General features: G+C 37.7%; 1 protein-coding gene across 1 annotated transcript in view; it reads left to right on the forward strand.

Annotated features, from left to right (window-relative positions):
* LOC127421071 (NEDD8-conjugating enzyme Ubc12) overlaps positions 1-16,800 on the forward strand; it is a 162,884-nt gene that overhangs the window by 101,414 nt on the left and 44,670 nt on the right. The window contains exon 3 of the mRNA XM_051663809.1: positions 12,377-12,415. Within this exon, the coding sequence (XP_051519769.1) occupies positions 12,377-12,415 (39 nt within the window). The remainder of the gene's footprint in view (positions 1-12,376; positions 12,416-16,800) is intronic.

Raw genomic sequence — 16,800 nt, forward strand, 5'->3', positions numbered from 1 at the left:
TCTTTTGAACTAATAATGCTTAATGTGACACCGTCAGATATAAATAAAAAAAACTCTGTCATCTTTTGCCCTTGCTACAGTATACAGTATATAGGTCACCCAGGCCATATTCTGATTTGCTTGGTAAATTTGCTAATTTCTTATCAGATCTTGTACTGTAGATAGAGCTTTAATTGTTGGTGACTTCAACATTCACATAGATCATGAAAATGACACATTGGGATTTGCATTTATTGATGTTCTCAACTCTCTTGGAGTCAGACAGAATGTGACAGGACCAACTCATCGCCATAATCATACGCTAGATTTAATTCTGTCATACTATAGAAATTCTTCTGCAGAGTGATAACATCTCAGATCATTACCTTGTCTCTTGTATGCTGCGATCAGCTAATGTTACTCAATCTACACCACGCTATCTTTCAGGTAGAACTATTCTTTCGACCACTAAAGATAGCTTCACTAATAATCTTCCAGATCTATGTCATACACTCAATAAGCCCCAAAGTCTAGAATAACTTGATGAAATAATAGAAAATATAAATACAGTCATCTCTAGCACTCTTAATAGTGTCGCCCCCCTTCGATTAAAGAAAATGAAAGAAAAAAGACCCACACCATGGTACAATGATCACACTCATGCTCTCAAGAGAGCAGCTCAGAAAATGGAGCGCAATTTTAAGAATACAAAATTACGATATTTTGCGGTGCATGGATGCATAGTGCCTGTAGCTACAGACAGGCACTAAAAGCTGCCAGGTCAGCATATTTGAGCAAACTCATAGAAAATAACCACAACAATCCTAGGTGTTTATTCAGTACTGTGGATAAATTGGTTAGGATTAAAGCCTCAACTGAACCAGATATAGCACAATAGTAATGACTTCATGAATTTCTTCACTGATTAAAATTGAAATAATCAGAAATAAAATTGGAACTGTGCAATCATCTGTAACAGTACCTCAGAAAAGTGTCTCATAATTTTCCTCATGTGCAACTTCAGTCCTTTGCTGTCATAGGTCATGAAGAGCTAACAAATCTTGACATGTATGTTAGATCCATTACCAACTAAGCTCTTAAAAGTGGTATTCCCTGTAATCCCAGAACCTCTTCTTAATATTAATAATTTCTCACTATCCTTAAGACATGTCCCAAGAAACTTTAAAATGGCAGTTATCAAACTGCTTATTAAGAAGCCACAACTTGATCCTGCAGAACTGGCTAATTATAGACTGATTTCAAATCTCCTGTTTATGTCGAAAATACTAGAAAATGTAGTGTCCTCCCAACTATGTTCATTTCTACAGAGAAATGCTATATATGAACAATTTCAGTCAGGATTTAGTACGGAGACTGCACAATGTTACAAATGACTTGCTCATATCATCTGATCACAGCTGCATTTCACTTCTAGTGCTTTTAGATCTTAGTGCTGCCTTCGACTCGATAGATCACGATATTTTCTTGAATAGGCTAGAGAATTATGTTGGCATTTGTGGACATGCATTAGCATGGTTTAGGTCCTATTTAGCAGACCGGTACCACTTTGACTATGAAAATGAGGAATTGTCAAACCAAACAAAAGTTAAGTATGGAGTGCCACAGGGATCAGTTTTAGGGCCTCTGCTTTTCTCCTTGTATATTCTTCCCCTGGGAGATATTATCAGGAATCGTGGAATAAGTTTCCACTGTTATGCCGACGATTTATAGTTTATATGTTATAAGTTTATACGTTTATATTTCTTCAAAACCTGATGAAATTTCACAATTCGCCAAATTAGCAGAGTGTATAAATGAAATCAAAGATTGGATGGCCAGAAATTTCCTTCTACTCAATTCTGACAAAACAGAGGTACTAATTATTGGACCAAAAATCCTAAAAACAAGCCGCTAAAATATAATTTGACTTTCGATGGATGTACTGTTACATCGCCTTCAACAGCGAAGAACTTAGGTGTTATATTTAATACCAATCTGTCCTTCGAAAATCAAATTACCAATGTTTGTAGAACAGCATTCTTCCACCTCAGAAATATTAAGATACGACTTATGCTCTCTGTTGCTGATGCTGAAAAACAAATTCATGCATTCATGACCTCAAGATTAGATTATTATAATGCATTACTGGGAGGATGTCCACCAAGATCAATACATTTTGGTTCAAAATGCAGCAGCCAGAGTGCTGACTGGAACCATGAAATATGATCATATTAGCCCTATTTTATCGTTGTTACATTGGCTACCTGTTAAATTTCGTATTAATTTAAAATTCTGTTAACTACGTGCAAAGCGTTGAATGGTCTAGCTCCGCAGTACTTAAATGACCTTCTGACACGCTATATTCTTTCACGTTCATTACGGTCACAAAATTCTGGCCTGTTAATACTTCCTAGAATATCAAAATCCACAAAAAGAGGTAGATCCTTTTCATATTTGGCTCCTAAACTATGGAATAGTCTCCTTAACACTGTTTGAGATGCAGACACACTCAGTTTATGTCTACACTAAAGACTCTTCTATTTAGCCAGGCATACACCTAATTTATCCTTCAACTCACAATTAGGCCACTTTAGTTAGGTCTGCTGGAACCAGAAACATTGATCATGATCTATAAGGGATAGTAAATTGAATGGCATCTATGCTAATATTATTTTATTTGTATCCCTGTCTCAGCCTCGGGACTCATATCCTGAGGTCAACAGAACCGGCTGGGTCCAGCTCCATTCCTGCTTCGTGTTGGACTCCACTGCTACGAGTCTCTGAGTGATGACGACTAAATGCAGCCAGTGCCAGCCAAACATCACTTCAGTCTATTACGATGGACTTCAGAGGATGAACTGATGCCAACTCCAACCATAATACATGGGATACATCATATGCCATTGCCTGAACCTTGGACTTAGGATAGACCTTACCAAAAATACTGGCCGGTTGATCTGTGATGCACCTCACTGATCTCTGCCTGCATCACCTCGGTCTAATGATGGACTACACTCTTATAATGGAATACATAGACTATCAATTAATTGCCAACAAAACCCTTCATCAGCCAACTAACAAAGGACAATGCATCTATGTGAACTTCTGCAGTTAATCCAGGATGAACTTCAAAGATATTAGTCATTAATCTTACAGTTCTTAAAAAATCTTTGTTTAAACACTGACCTTTAACTCTTACTTAGTTTAATAATTTTAAAACATGACTTGCACTATACATAATTAAGTAATATTGGCATTATATTCATGATGTTAGCCAGAGGGGAACTGGCCCCCACAGTGAGCCTGGTTTCTCCCAAGGTTATTTTTCTCCATTAATCAACATCTTATGGAGTTTTGTGTTCCTTACCACAGTCACCTTTGGCTTGCTCACTGGGTTTCTAAATACAATTATTGTTTAATTACTTATTTTTAAACACAATTCACAATCGTATTTTATCAAACTACACAATGATGACTCATAAGACATTATAGATATTACAGTTTCATTTTTTGTTAATGCATGATTTTCTGTAAAGCTGCTTTGAAACGATGTGTGTTGTGAAAGGCACTATACAAATAAAAATGACTTGACTCATGACTGTCCAGTCTGTATAATGTTTTATCTATTCCCATAATGATTATTATGATCTTATTAAATAAGTTATAAAAATGGAACTGTCACAGATAAGTACTGTAACAAACGTCTGTGAATGTGTGCTTTTTCAAAGATGGCTTTTCAACAGTTGTGAAGGGCAACATCTCTTTGGCAATAAACCTACTTCATCCATGCATTCTCTCCATCATGGGCCACCAGTCGGGTATTTGATTGTCCAGGCAAATCCATCACTTATTGTAGGTTGTTGCGGGTTTAATGTTGGTGTTTTATTACCTTTCATAACAGGACCCAGTTTAGCTGCTTCAGAAGGGCATTGACTTTGAATGTGTGTGAATAAATTTGTTTTGTTCTCTCCTAGGGCTGGGTAATATGCAAGAAATATGTTCTCAATATGTTTATAAAAAAAATTAAAATAAAAAAATCACTCAGTGAATATTCTTGCTTTAGTGATTTTGCATTGAAAATTAAATTCATTTATTTAAAAAAATGAAAAACTTAAACCAAAGATGTTTCTAAATTCAAATTCCACTTCAAACGAAACAAAAAAGCAATTAAAATAACAAAGTGGGAAAAAAAAATGTAAAAAAAAAATATATATATATATATATATATACAGGTGCATCTCAATAAATTAGAATGTCGTGGAAAAGTTCATTTATTTCAGTAATTCAACTCAAATTGTGAAACTCGTGTATTAAATAAATTCAATGCACACAGACTGAAGTAGTTTAAGTCTTTGGTTCTTTTAATTGTGATGATTTTGGCTCACATTTAACAAAAACCCACCAATTCACTGTCTCAAAAAAATAGAATACATCATAAGACCAATAAAAAAAGCATTTTTAGTGAATTGTTGGCCTTCTGGAAAGTATGTTCATTTACTGTATATGTACTCAATACTTGGTAGGGGCTCCTTTTGCTTTAATTACTGCCTCAATTTGGCGTGGCATGGAGGTGATCAGTTTGTGGCACTGCTGAGGTGGTATGGAAGCCCAGGTTTCTTTGACAGTGGCCTTCAGCTCATCTGCATTTTTTGGTCTCTTGTTTCTCATTTTCCTCTTGACAATACCCCATAGATTCTCTATGGGGTTCAGGTCTGGTGAGTTTGCTGGCCAGTCAAGCACACCAACACCATGGTCATTTAACCAACTTTTGGTGCTTTTGGCAGTGTGGGCAGGTGCCAAATCCTGCTGGAAAATGAAATCAGCATCTTTAAAAAGCTGGTCAGCAGAAGGAAGCCTGAAGTGCTCCAAAATTTCTTGGTAAACGGGTGCAGTGACTTTGGTTTTCAAAAAACACAATGGACCAACACCAGCAGATGACATTGCACCCCAAATCATCACAGACTGTGGAAACTTAACACTGGACTTCAAGCAACTTGGGCTATGAGCTTCTCCACCCTTCCTCCAGACTCTAGGACCTTGGTTTCCAAAGAGGACTTTGGAACACTGGGCAACAGTCCAGTTCTTCTTCTCCTTAGCCCAGGTAAGACGCCTCTGATGTTGTCTGTGGTTCAGGAGTGGCTTAACAAGAGGAATATGACAACTGTAGCCAAATTCCTTGACATGTCTGTGTGTGGTGGCTCTTGATGCCTTGACCCCAGCCTCAGTCCATTCCTTGTGAAGTTCACCCAAATTCTTGAATCGATTTTCCTTGACAATCCTCATAAGGCTGCGGTTCTCTTGGTTGGTTGTGCATCTTTTTCTTCCACACTTTTTCCTTCCACTCAACTTTCTGTTAACATGCTTGGATACAGCACTCTGTGAACAGCCAGCTTCTTTGGCAATGAATGTTTGTGGCTTACCCTCCTTGTGAAGGGTGTCAATGATTGTCTTCTGGACAACTGTCAGATCAGCAGTCTTCCCCATGATTGTGTAGCCTAGTGAACCAAACTGAGAGACCATTTTGAAGGCTCAGGAAACCTTTGCAGGTGTTTTGAGTTGATTAGCTGATTGGCATGTCACCATATTCTAATTTTTTGAGATAGTGAATTGGTGGGTTTTTGTTAAATGTGAGCCAAAATCATCACAATTAAAAGAACCAAAGACTTAAACTACTGCAGTCTGTGTGCATTGAATTTATTTAATACACGAGTTTCACAATTTGAGTTGAATTACTGAAATAAATGAACTTTTCCACGACATTCTAATTTATTGAGATGCACCTGTATATGTACTCAATACTTGGTAGGGGCTCCTTTTGCTTTAATTACTGCCTCAATTCGGCGTGGCATGGAGGTGATCAGTTTGTGGCACTGCTGAGGTGGTATGGAAGCCCAGGTTTCTTTGACAGTGGCCTTCAGCTCATCTGCATTTTTTGGCCTCTTGTTTCTCATTTTCCTCTTGACAGTACCCCATAGATTCTCTATGGGGTTCAGGTCTGGTGAGTTTGCTGGCCAGTCAAGCACACCAACACCATGGTCATTTAACCAACTTTTGGTGCTTTTCGCAGTGTGGGCAGGTGCCAAATCCTGCTGGAAAATGAAATCAGCATCTTTAAAAAGCTGGTCAGCAGAAGGAAGCATGAAGTGCTCCAAAATTTCTTGGTAAACGGGTGCAGTGACTTTGGTTTTCAAAAAACACAATGGACCAACACCAGCAGATGACATTGCACCCCAAATCATCATAGACTGTGGAAACTTAACACTGGACTTCAAGCAACTTAGGCTATGAGCTTCTCCACCCTTCCTCCAGACTCTAGGACCTTGGTTTCCAAATGAAATACAAAACTTGCTCTCATCTGAAAAGAGGACTTTGGAACACTGGGCAACAGTCCAGTTCTTCTTCTCCTTAGCCCAGGTAAGACGCCTCTGACGTTGTCTGTGGTTCAGGAGTGGCTTAACAAGAGGAATACGACAACTGTAGCCAAATTCCTTGACATGTCTGTGTGTGGTGGCTCTTGATGCCTTGACCCCAGCCTCAGTCCATTCCTTGTGAAGTTCACCCAAATTCTTGAATCGATTTTCCTTGACAATCCTCATAAGGCTGCGGTTCTCTTGGTTGGTTGTGCATCTTTTTCTTCCACACTTTTTCCTTCCACTCAACTTTCTGTTAACATGCTTGGATACAGCACTCTGTGAACAGCCAGCTTCTTTGGCAATGAATGTTTGTGGCTTACCCTCCTTGTGAAGGGTGTCAATGATTGTCTTCTGGACAACTGTCAGATCAGCAGTCTTCCCCGTGATTGTGTAGCCTAGTGAACCAAACTGAGAGACAATTTTGAAGGCTCAGGAAACCTTTGCAGGTGTTTTGAGTTGATTAGCTGATGGCATGTCAAAATATTCTAATTTTTTGAGATAGTGAATTGGTGGGTTTTTGTTAAATGTGAGCCAAAATCATCACAATTAAAAGAACCAAAGACTTAAACTACTTCAGTCTGTGTGCATTGAATTTATTTAATACACAAGTTTCACAATTTGAGTTGAATTACTGAAATAAATGAACTTTTCCACGACATTCTAATTTATTGAGATGCACCTGTATGTATATATATATATATATATATAAAACCACCTTTCCATTTACCGTCATGCAAGTATCCATCAATGACAACAGGTGGAAAATTACTAATAAATATTAAGATCTAAAAACAATTATAAATGTAAACATAATAATTATAATGATGATAATAATCACTGATATATAAATCATGGTTCGAGGTGAATTATTTTATGATTTAATCACAGATGTATAGGCTATATATAAAGTGACCCTGCAGAGTTGCATTCACAACGAACTGCTCTGTGGAAATAAAGCAAACTGAACTCAGAGCACCTCCTGAGCTGAGATGGTCTGAGGTCATTTTCAGCATTCTCATAGACGATACTATTCTTGCAAAACATTTTCAGAAGACTGAAACAAAGAAATAGTGAAAACTTGATGTACGCATGTTCCACGAGACTGCACGCCTCCCAACAAACAGTGTGTCAGCCATGCGCATAGATGGCTTTTCTGTCATCTGTTCTTAAAAATATAATAAAGTGTGTTTCTTAAAGCGTGTGTCTCTGTGTCTAACAGCATTTCTTGTGTCATTCCGAATCCGAGAAGTCTTTTACCCACCGTGCACATTATATTCGCTACCTGCAATTGAACATCATCTGTCAGTGTGTGTAATTTGCTGCCTGTGTAATTTGATACGTTGGTAAAGAACATCTGGCTTTCAATGTACTATTTAGGTTAATTTATTATGGGTCACAAACTATTCATTAGGTAACTATTCTTTATTCAAGGCTATTCTATTCATTAGGTATTGATATTAGAAGTTCCATTAATAATGTTTCCCCCTTTTACCCAGTATAAAATTTCACACCGGTGTTGTCCCTTGTACCAAGTAAAACTGGTAACACCGTGGCAACCCTAATGTGCACATACACATATCACACACAAACCACCGCTGTCTGGCTGCTGACTTAAATATTCACTATAAATACAGAGGTTTGTGTTGTGTGTTTTGTTGTTTGATGTTTGTACATGCTGTTGATTGACCATCTCATTTTGGTTTAATGCATTATTACATCCGTTAGAAGTTTGTTATTCTCTCTCTTTTAGTGATTCTTCAGGATTACCGTAAATACTCAAATAAATGGGCACATACAAGAATTTATTTAAGTGTAATGTAATTTATTTCTCATTAAATCAGCATACATCTATAATGTTGACACATTTTTGGTTCACATTACATCTGCCAAATCTTAAATAGCAGCAGTTAAGAGTTGGTCAGATTATCAAATCCAGATTCCAAGCTTTTAAAAGATTGCTATTTTGTTTAAAGTGAGTTGTTTTTAGTAAGTTAGCTATAAGCTCCAATTTAAAAGGTTAAATTGCAAAATATCGGTTTTAGATATCTGCCCAGAAATTCCATTTTGGTGCATCCCTTATTTTAATGATGGCTTTTATAAAACCTTGTCTTTGAGAAAACAGAGAAAACATTCCATACTATTTTCAGACATTATTTGACAGAATTGGAAGATTCATTTAATCAGGAATTAAATAATTAAGACATAAATAACAGTTTTAAGTTAAAAAAAAAAAAAAAAAAAAAAAGAATGCTCTTAGGGACACTGCTCTTGCATGTTCAGTGTATATTAATTCATTCATTGTCTACACCCACACACAAACACAACTCAATTGATGGAGATTGCTTATCCACAGGCATGGTAAAATACTCTGAAATTAGTTCAATCAATGCCACATCTGTTGTTGCATCTCTGACAGTGATGGAATTTAAATTTTTTGCAATATACTCTTCTCTAGAATTAATATTTTTCAAGCTATGTAACTAATGACATTGGATAACAGAATTAAATGTATTGTTAGGTGAAAGTTGTCAATCTCATTGAAGTCCTCCTGCGGTTGAAACAGTAATTCACAGATTACATTATGATCATTTCAGCCAATTGCATTGTATCTTGCAACATCCCATCCGACTCCTTTTAATAAAGCATGTTACATATTCTCCCTCCCTGCACTGCTTGATGGCACGAAAATTCACTGATCATGTACCTGTTGTTTTAATGATTGCCCATAGAAATGAGCACTTATATAGTACATCTTAAATTGTACTGTAAATAGAACATTCCTTTAATCTGTGTCACTGCATGTTGATATCAGATGCACAGAAGTTCTTTGAAGCCTTGTGCATGTATACGTATGCACGTTTTCAGATTTTCCGATAGGACAGTCATTTCCTTTTAAAGTGGCATGTAACCTGCAAAGTTTAAAACTCTTGTTTTAGCATAGTGGTTGATTGACAAGTGTGTGGTGATTGACTGGTGATGCAATGTGGTCACATACATTTATTCAAGCTCCCCCCGAAATTCAAGCTCTGCGCTCTCTAAGGAGCCACATAAGCAAGTTATGTTGTTTTGCGGCCATACTTGCAGGTATTATTTATGAAATATTTAATTGCCAGATAGTCCATTTAGAATAATTTTTTCAGATTATTCACTTATTACAACAAAACTAAATTTGTATTTTAAAGTTCATGTTGTCATATGAACAACCAGTAAATAACTCTCATATGAACAACCAGTAAGTAACTCTCATGAAGCCTGAAGTACACAGTAGCAATTCTTGGTTTACTTGGAATGAGTCCATTAATTCAGTCAGCTCCAACGGATTCATAAGTCTTTTTGATTCATTAAAAAGAGCCAGCTCATTGAGTCGTAGAGACTCAGTCGTAACTGCAATATTTGGTGAGAGATTCAGAGGGACCAGTTTAATGTGTAAAGAAAAATCAATTTGCGATATTCAAGTAGTGTTTTTAATACTCAGCTAGCACATCCCTACTGTGAACAGCCCTTTGTTTAGAGATGCCCCTGGATTTTCCAAAGTTTTGCTTCATCTGTGGGACAATTAATGGGTTAGTTCACCCAAAAATTTAAATTCTCTCATGATTTACTTACCTTTATGCCATCCCAGATGTGTATGACTTTCCTTCTTCAGTAGAACTGAAGTGAAGATTTTTATAAGTAGATTTCAGCTCATTTATACAGTGCATGTAAACAGGTGCCATTAGGCTGCTGACTGTTTGACGATCCAAAAGGCATATTTAGGCAACATAAAAGTAATCCACACGACTCCAGTCGATCAGTTAATTTCTTCTAAAGCAAATTGATAATTAAACCTACATCGTTTCTTCCAGCCAGCACTGGATTGCTGTTTGAACTAACTCTCACGTGAAGTTCGTTCCTCTGTTGTGTACAAAGTGCGCACTTCCGACTTCTTGCATGAACGCGGCATTGCGCGTACATTATTGATGCGTCGACTTCTGGCAGTAAGCGATTTTTTAAATTTTATTTTTGTATAAAGTTTTAATTATTTTTATACAAACGTATCGATTTGCTTCAGAAGACATTAATTGATCGACTGGAGTCGTTTGGATTAATTTATGCTGCCTAAATATGCCTTTTGGACCGTCAAACAGCCAGCAGCCTGATGGCACCCGTTTACTTGCATTGTATGGACAAATTGAGCTGAAATGGGCTTATAAAAATCTTCACTTCAGTTCTGCTGAGAAGGAAATACGTGCACATCTGGGATGGCTTAAAGGTAAGTAAATCATGAGAGGATTTTCATTTTTGGGTGAACTAATCCTTTAATAACCTTCCACCCCTTTTACCGAAAAGGGGTGAACGGTACTTAAAGGATTAGTTCACCCAAAAATGAAAATCCTCTCATGTTATCATCTTGCAAGCCTTTTACTCTCCTTTTCTGATGCAGCGTCGAAGTGACTATAATAAAAGGGAGTGTCTGGGTTATGTATAACCGCAGTTTCATGTACAAGGAAACTAAACACTCTTCCCTTCAGCAGAAAATATAACTAAGTTTAAACTAAGATTGATCTGAGCTCTGGATACAGTTGAAGTCAGAAGTTTACCTACACTTAGGCTGAAGTCATTAAAACTCATTTTTTAACCACTCCACAGATTTCATATTACCAAACTATAGTTTTGGCAAGTTGTTTAGGACATCTACTTTGTGCATGACATGAGTAATATTTCCAACAATTGTTTACAGACAGATTGTTTCACTTTTAATTGACTATATCACAATTTAAATGGGTCAGAAGTTTACATACACTAATTTAACTGTGCCTTTAAGCAGCTTGGAAAATTCCAGAAAATTATGTCAAGCCTTTAGACAATTAGACAATTAGCTTCTGATAGGTGTACCCACAATTGTCCATCTTACCTTCCAGAGTTTTTTGCAGTGCTCGCAGGTGAAATGAGGTGCCCAGGGTTTGTCTTGATCCCCGACAGGCATGCCGAAATATGCCTTGTAGGCCTCACACATCTTAGCAGATACTTCCATGGAGTACTTTTTAGCTCTTATCTTGATAAATTGGCCGCAGACATAGCAAAATGCGTCTGCCGGATGCTTGCAGCCTCTTGATGCCATCTCAGAAAAATGCAGATGTGTATTCACTTTGGCAGCTGGAACTAAACTGAACTGGTAGGATTAAGGCTCCTGTATTTATACTACTACTTATATTACTGGAAAGTTCTAGGTTTACTCAACACTGAATCTATCTGGAATGTTCTGGAAAATAGGTAAATTTCAAAATATCACTGTCCTGGTCACAAAAGCAAAGTTTGTGGGGAATAATAGCCATTTTCTATATTTTTGAGGCATAAGCAATTAGGAAATAACACTTACTACCCAGGAACCAAAAAAAAATGTAAATAATTTGTTACACGGTGTTATTGATTGGGAGTGGAGTAGCACAATAAACTGCATCTGGGACTTCATTCAGTTTAGTGTGCTCTTCCAATCCCAATTAATAATAGACCTTTTTCACATTTAGGACAATTGACTTGGACTTGGACTTGTACACAACTATTACACAAGGTGCAAACATTCATTGATGCTCAAGCAAACAACACACTACTATATGCATACTATACTTTATGTAAATATCTGTAATGTAGATTCTGAAGAGCAGTACTAAAAAATCTTTTATCTCTTATACTTGTATAAATAATGAAAGGGGTGTGAACATTTATGAGACAAAAGGGAATTCAAACTTATCTTCTCAACTATATATACTGTTTATTAAACCTCCAATTAATGGGTTATCAGCTGTCTTCCTTTTCCTTGGCTTTCTATCTTGTTTCTGAACAGCAATCTAAATTGAGCAATTCTGTGATTTGGCGACTAAAAACAGCCATTTGGATTCTTAATTTTTCAGTTTAGGAGCCAATGTCATTTTTTTATTCTGGAGCCCTGTATACATTGTCCAGATTCCAGATGTTTAATAATTTATTTATTTATTTTTTGGCAGGGTTTCTACAAAGGAGGGAAGTTTGTCTTCAGTTTTAAGGTAAACTGCATTTTCATACACAATAACACTCAAACACCTTATTTTTTTTGTGATTAGCATTTTTATCGATTCCCACAGAAGACACGAAAAACAAAACATATATACATGGAATCAACATTTAATATTTAATCCCCACCACTACCCCTCCCAATACCCAACCCCACCCCGACCCCCAACAAACACTCCTGTGGTCACATGAGCATATTCACACACAAATAAATAAATAAATAAATAAATAAATTATATATATATATATATACAGTTGTGCTCAAAAGTTTGCATACCCTGGCAGAAATTGAAATTTTGGCATTGATTTTGAAAATATGACTGATCATGCAAAAAAAACTGTCTTTTAATAAAGGATAGTGATCATATGAAGCCATTTATTATCACATAGTTGTTTGGCTCCTTTTTAAATCATAATGGTAACAGAAATCACCCAAATGGCCCTGATCAAAAGTTTACATACCCTTGAATGTTTGGCCTTGTTACAGACATTCTGTGGCTTTTTAAATTGCAGTTAGTGTCTGTGTATAAATAGTCAATGAGTTTGTTAGCTCTCACGTGGATGCACTGAGCGGGCTAGATATTGAGCCATGGGGAGCAGAAAAGAACTGTCAAAAGACCTGTGTAACAAGGTAATGAAACTTTATAAAGATGGAAAAGGATATAAAAAGATATCCAAAGCCTTGAAAATGCCAGTCAGTACTGTTCAATCACTTATTAAGAAGTGGAAAATTCGGGGATCTCTTGATACCAAGCCAAGGTCAGGTAGACCAAGAAAGATTTCAGCCACAACTGCCAGAAGAATTGTTCGGGATACAAAGAAAAACCCACAGGTAACCTCAGGAGAAATACAGGCTGCTCTGGAAAAAGATGGTGTGGTTGTTTCAAGGAGCACAATACTTGTTGACCCCTCTCCAAACATGGTTCTGACCCTGAAGCTCTATTTTGGTCTCGTCACTCCAAATTACAGTGTGCCAGAAGCTGTGAGGCATGTCAAGGTGTTGTCGGGCATATTGTAACTGGGCTTTTTTGTGGCATTGGCTTCTTTCTGGCAACTCGACCATGCAGCTAATGTTTGTTCAAGTATCGTCGTATTGTGCTCCTTGAAACAACCACACCGTCTTTTTCCAGAGCAGCCTGTATTTCTCCTGAGGTTACCTGTGGGTTTTTCTTTGTATCCTGAACAATTCTTCTGGCAGTTGTGGCTGAAATCTTTCTTGGTCTACCTGACCTTGGCTTGGTATCAAGAGATCCCCGAATTTTCCACTTCTTAATAAGTGATTGAACAGTATTGACTGGCATTTTCAAGGCTTTGGATATCTTTTTATATCCTTCTCCATCTTTATAAAGTTCCATTACCTTGTTACACAGGTCTTTTGACAGTTCTTTTCTGCTACCCATGGCTCAGTATCTAGCCTGCTCAGTGCATCCACGTGAGAGCTAACAAACTCATTGACTATTTATACACAGACACTAATTAGAATTTAAAAAGCCACAGGTGTGGGAAATTAACCTTTAATTGCCATTTAAACCTGTGTGTGTCACCTTGTGTGTCTGTAACAAGGCCAAACATTCAAGGGTATGTAAACTTTTAATCAGGGCCATTTGGGTGATTTCTGTTACCATTATGATTAAAAAAGGAGCCAAACAACTATGTGATAATAAATGGCTTCATATGATCACTATCCTTAAATAAAAGTTCACAATTTCTGCTAGGGTATACAAACTTTTGAGCACAACTGTATAATAATCACACACATCTACATCTAAACATCTCTCCACTACCTCTCCCCGAGAGCCCTCCAAGAACGCCAAACACTTGCCTCATTTCCCAACAAACAAATCCAAATTACCCAGTCTACTAAATACCATTTCCTCATACACTGCCACCCTCCCCATCTCTGTACTCCACTCCTGAAATGGGGGCGCTCCAGCCGACTTCCCTCCCTTCAAAACAATCTGTCTGGCAACCATCACACTGGTCAGGACCCAGTTCTTTATGTTTTTATTCCCCACATCGATGACACCCTTATCGCCCAAAACTTTTTGAGTCTGGGGCAAAATTAAATCCGAGTGCCCAACACATCACACACAACACTCTGAACCTTCATCCAAAACCGCTGGATCTCAATACACCACCAAAAAACATGGGCCGTGTCTCCATCCTCCGATTGGCATTGCCAGCAGGTGGGTGTGTCTTTAAGACCGAGCCTATACATTTGATAGCATAGCGAAGTCCTTCATTTGGAATGGTAAACATCCCAGATTACATTTTAATAAGTTACATAGGCCGATTGACAAAGGTGGGGTAGGCCTACCCAAGATTTTGTTTTATTACTATGCGTTCAGTCTCAGACATTTGGCTCATTGGTCACTTCCACCTGAGAGAGCCCCTCCTTGGTTTGTTATTGAACAGGCAGTTCTTGCCCCTATTTCGCCATTACAAAGCATCTCTTTCAAACTAATCGGAAAAGTTAAGTTACACCCCGTTATTTCGCATTTACACTCGGTATGGACTAAAGTGTACAGATTGTTTAAATTGGACACTTATTTAAATGTTGCCTCGCATATGGCAGAACCCAAGATTGGGTATTGGCAAGTCCCCTTTCTGCTGGCCAGAGTGGATTGTAAGGGGGGTTGCTACACTCGGTGACCTATATGAAAGTGGAGTGTTGTGATCGTTTGAAAACTTGGTCCAACATTTTGGGATCCCCAGACCTCAGTTTTATAAGTATTTACAACTGCGCCACCTGCTTTGTACTATTTTTGGGAGTAGCACACATCCCCCTAAGGAGGCAGATGCTTTAGGAGAGGTGATTGCGGCTTTTGGAAAAGGTCATGAGGCATCAGTGTACTACTCCCTGTTAATTCAGAGTCTGGGGGACGGAGCCTTAACTTCTCTCAAGAGAGTATGGGAGAAAGATTTCAACTTGGCATTGGAGGAAGGAGTGTGGGCTAAGATTCTTAAAAACGTTAAGTCTGCATCTAGAGATGCAAGGGTGCGTCTTATACAATTCAAAATTTTGCATAGATTTTATTGGACCCCCTCTAGACTGTATAGGCTTGGTCTTGAAGACACACCCACCTGCTGGAGATGCCAGTCGGAGGATAGAGACATGGCCCATGTTTTTTGGTGGTGTGTCGAGATCCAGAAATTCTGGTCGAATGTTCAGAATTTTGTGTGCGACGTGGTGGGCACTCGGGTTTCATTTTCCCCAGACTTTGTGTTCTGGGCGATGGGGCGGTCATCGATGTGGGGGATGGCCATATTGAGAACCGGATTATGACCTGTGTGATGATCGCCAGGCAGGTTATTTTGAGGGGTTGGAGATCAGCTGGTGCGCCCCCATATCCGGAGTGGTGCACGGAGATGGGGAGGGTAGCGGCTTGCGAGGAGGTGTCATTGGGAAGACAGGGTGATTTAGATTTGTTTGTCTGGAAATGGGGCAGGTATTTGGAATTTTTGGGGGGCTCTCGGGTGGGGTGTGGAGAGAGTATTGTAGTATAGTTTTTAATGATTATTATGTGTGTATAGGTTTGTGTATGTGTATGTATATATTTACTTATGTGTGACCACAGGATTATTTTTTGGGGAGGTTTAATTGTGTGTGTGTGTATGTGTGTATGTATGTGTGTATATATATATATATATGTGTGTATATATATATATATGTGTATATATATATATATATATATATATATATATATATATATATATATACACACACACACACACACACATATATATACACACACACATATATATATAATATGTAATATATATGTGTATATATATATATATATATATATATGTGTGTGTATATATATGTGTATATATATATATATATATATATATATATATATATATATATATATATGTGTGTGTGTGTGTGTTTTGTTATTATAAGATTTAATAAAAAATGTTAATTACAAAAAAAGACCGAGCCTATACAATCTAGAGGGGGTCCAATAGAATCGATGTATAATCTTGAATTGCATAAGGCGCACCCTTGCATCTCTAGATGCAGACTTGATGTTTCTTAGAATCCTAGCCCACACTCCTTCCTCCAATACCAAGTTTGAATTTTTCTTTCATAATCTCTTGATAGAAGTTAAAGCTCCATTCCCCAGACTCAGAATTAGCAGGGAGTAATACACTGTTGCCTCATGACCTTTTCCAAGAGCAGTAATCACCACTCCCAGAGTATCTGCCGCTTTAGGGGGGGTGTATGCTACTCCCAAAAATAGTACAGAGCAGGTGGCGCAGCTGTAAATACCTAAAAAACTGAGATCTAGGAATCCCAAAATGTTGAACTAAATCTTCAAAAGATCTCAACACTCCACTCTCATATAGTGTAGTAAAGTGTAGTAACCCCCCT

This window comes from Myxocyprinus asiaticus, chromosome 30, assembly GCF_019703515.2.
Source record: "Myxocyprinus asiaticus isolate MX2 ecotype Aquarium Trade chromosome 30, UBuf_Myxa_2, whole genome shotgun sequence".
NCBI lineage: Eukaryota > Metazoa > Chordata > Actinopteri > Cypriniformes > Catostomidae > Myxocyprinus > Myxocyprinus asiaticus.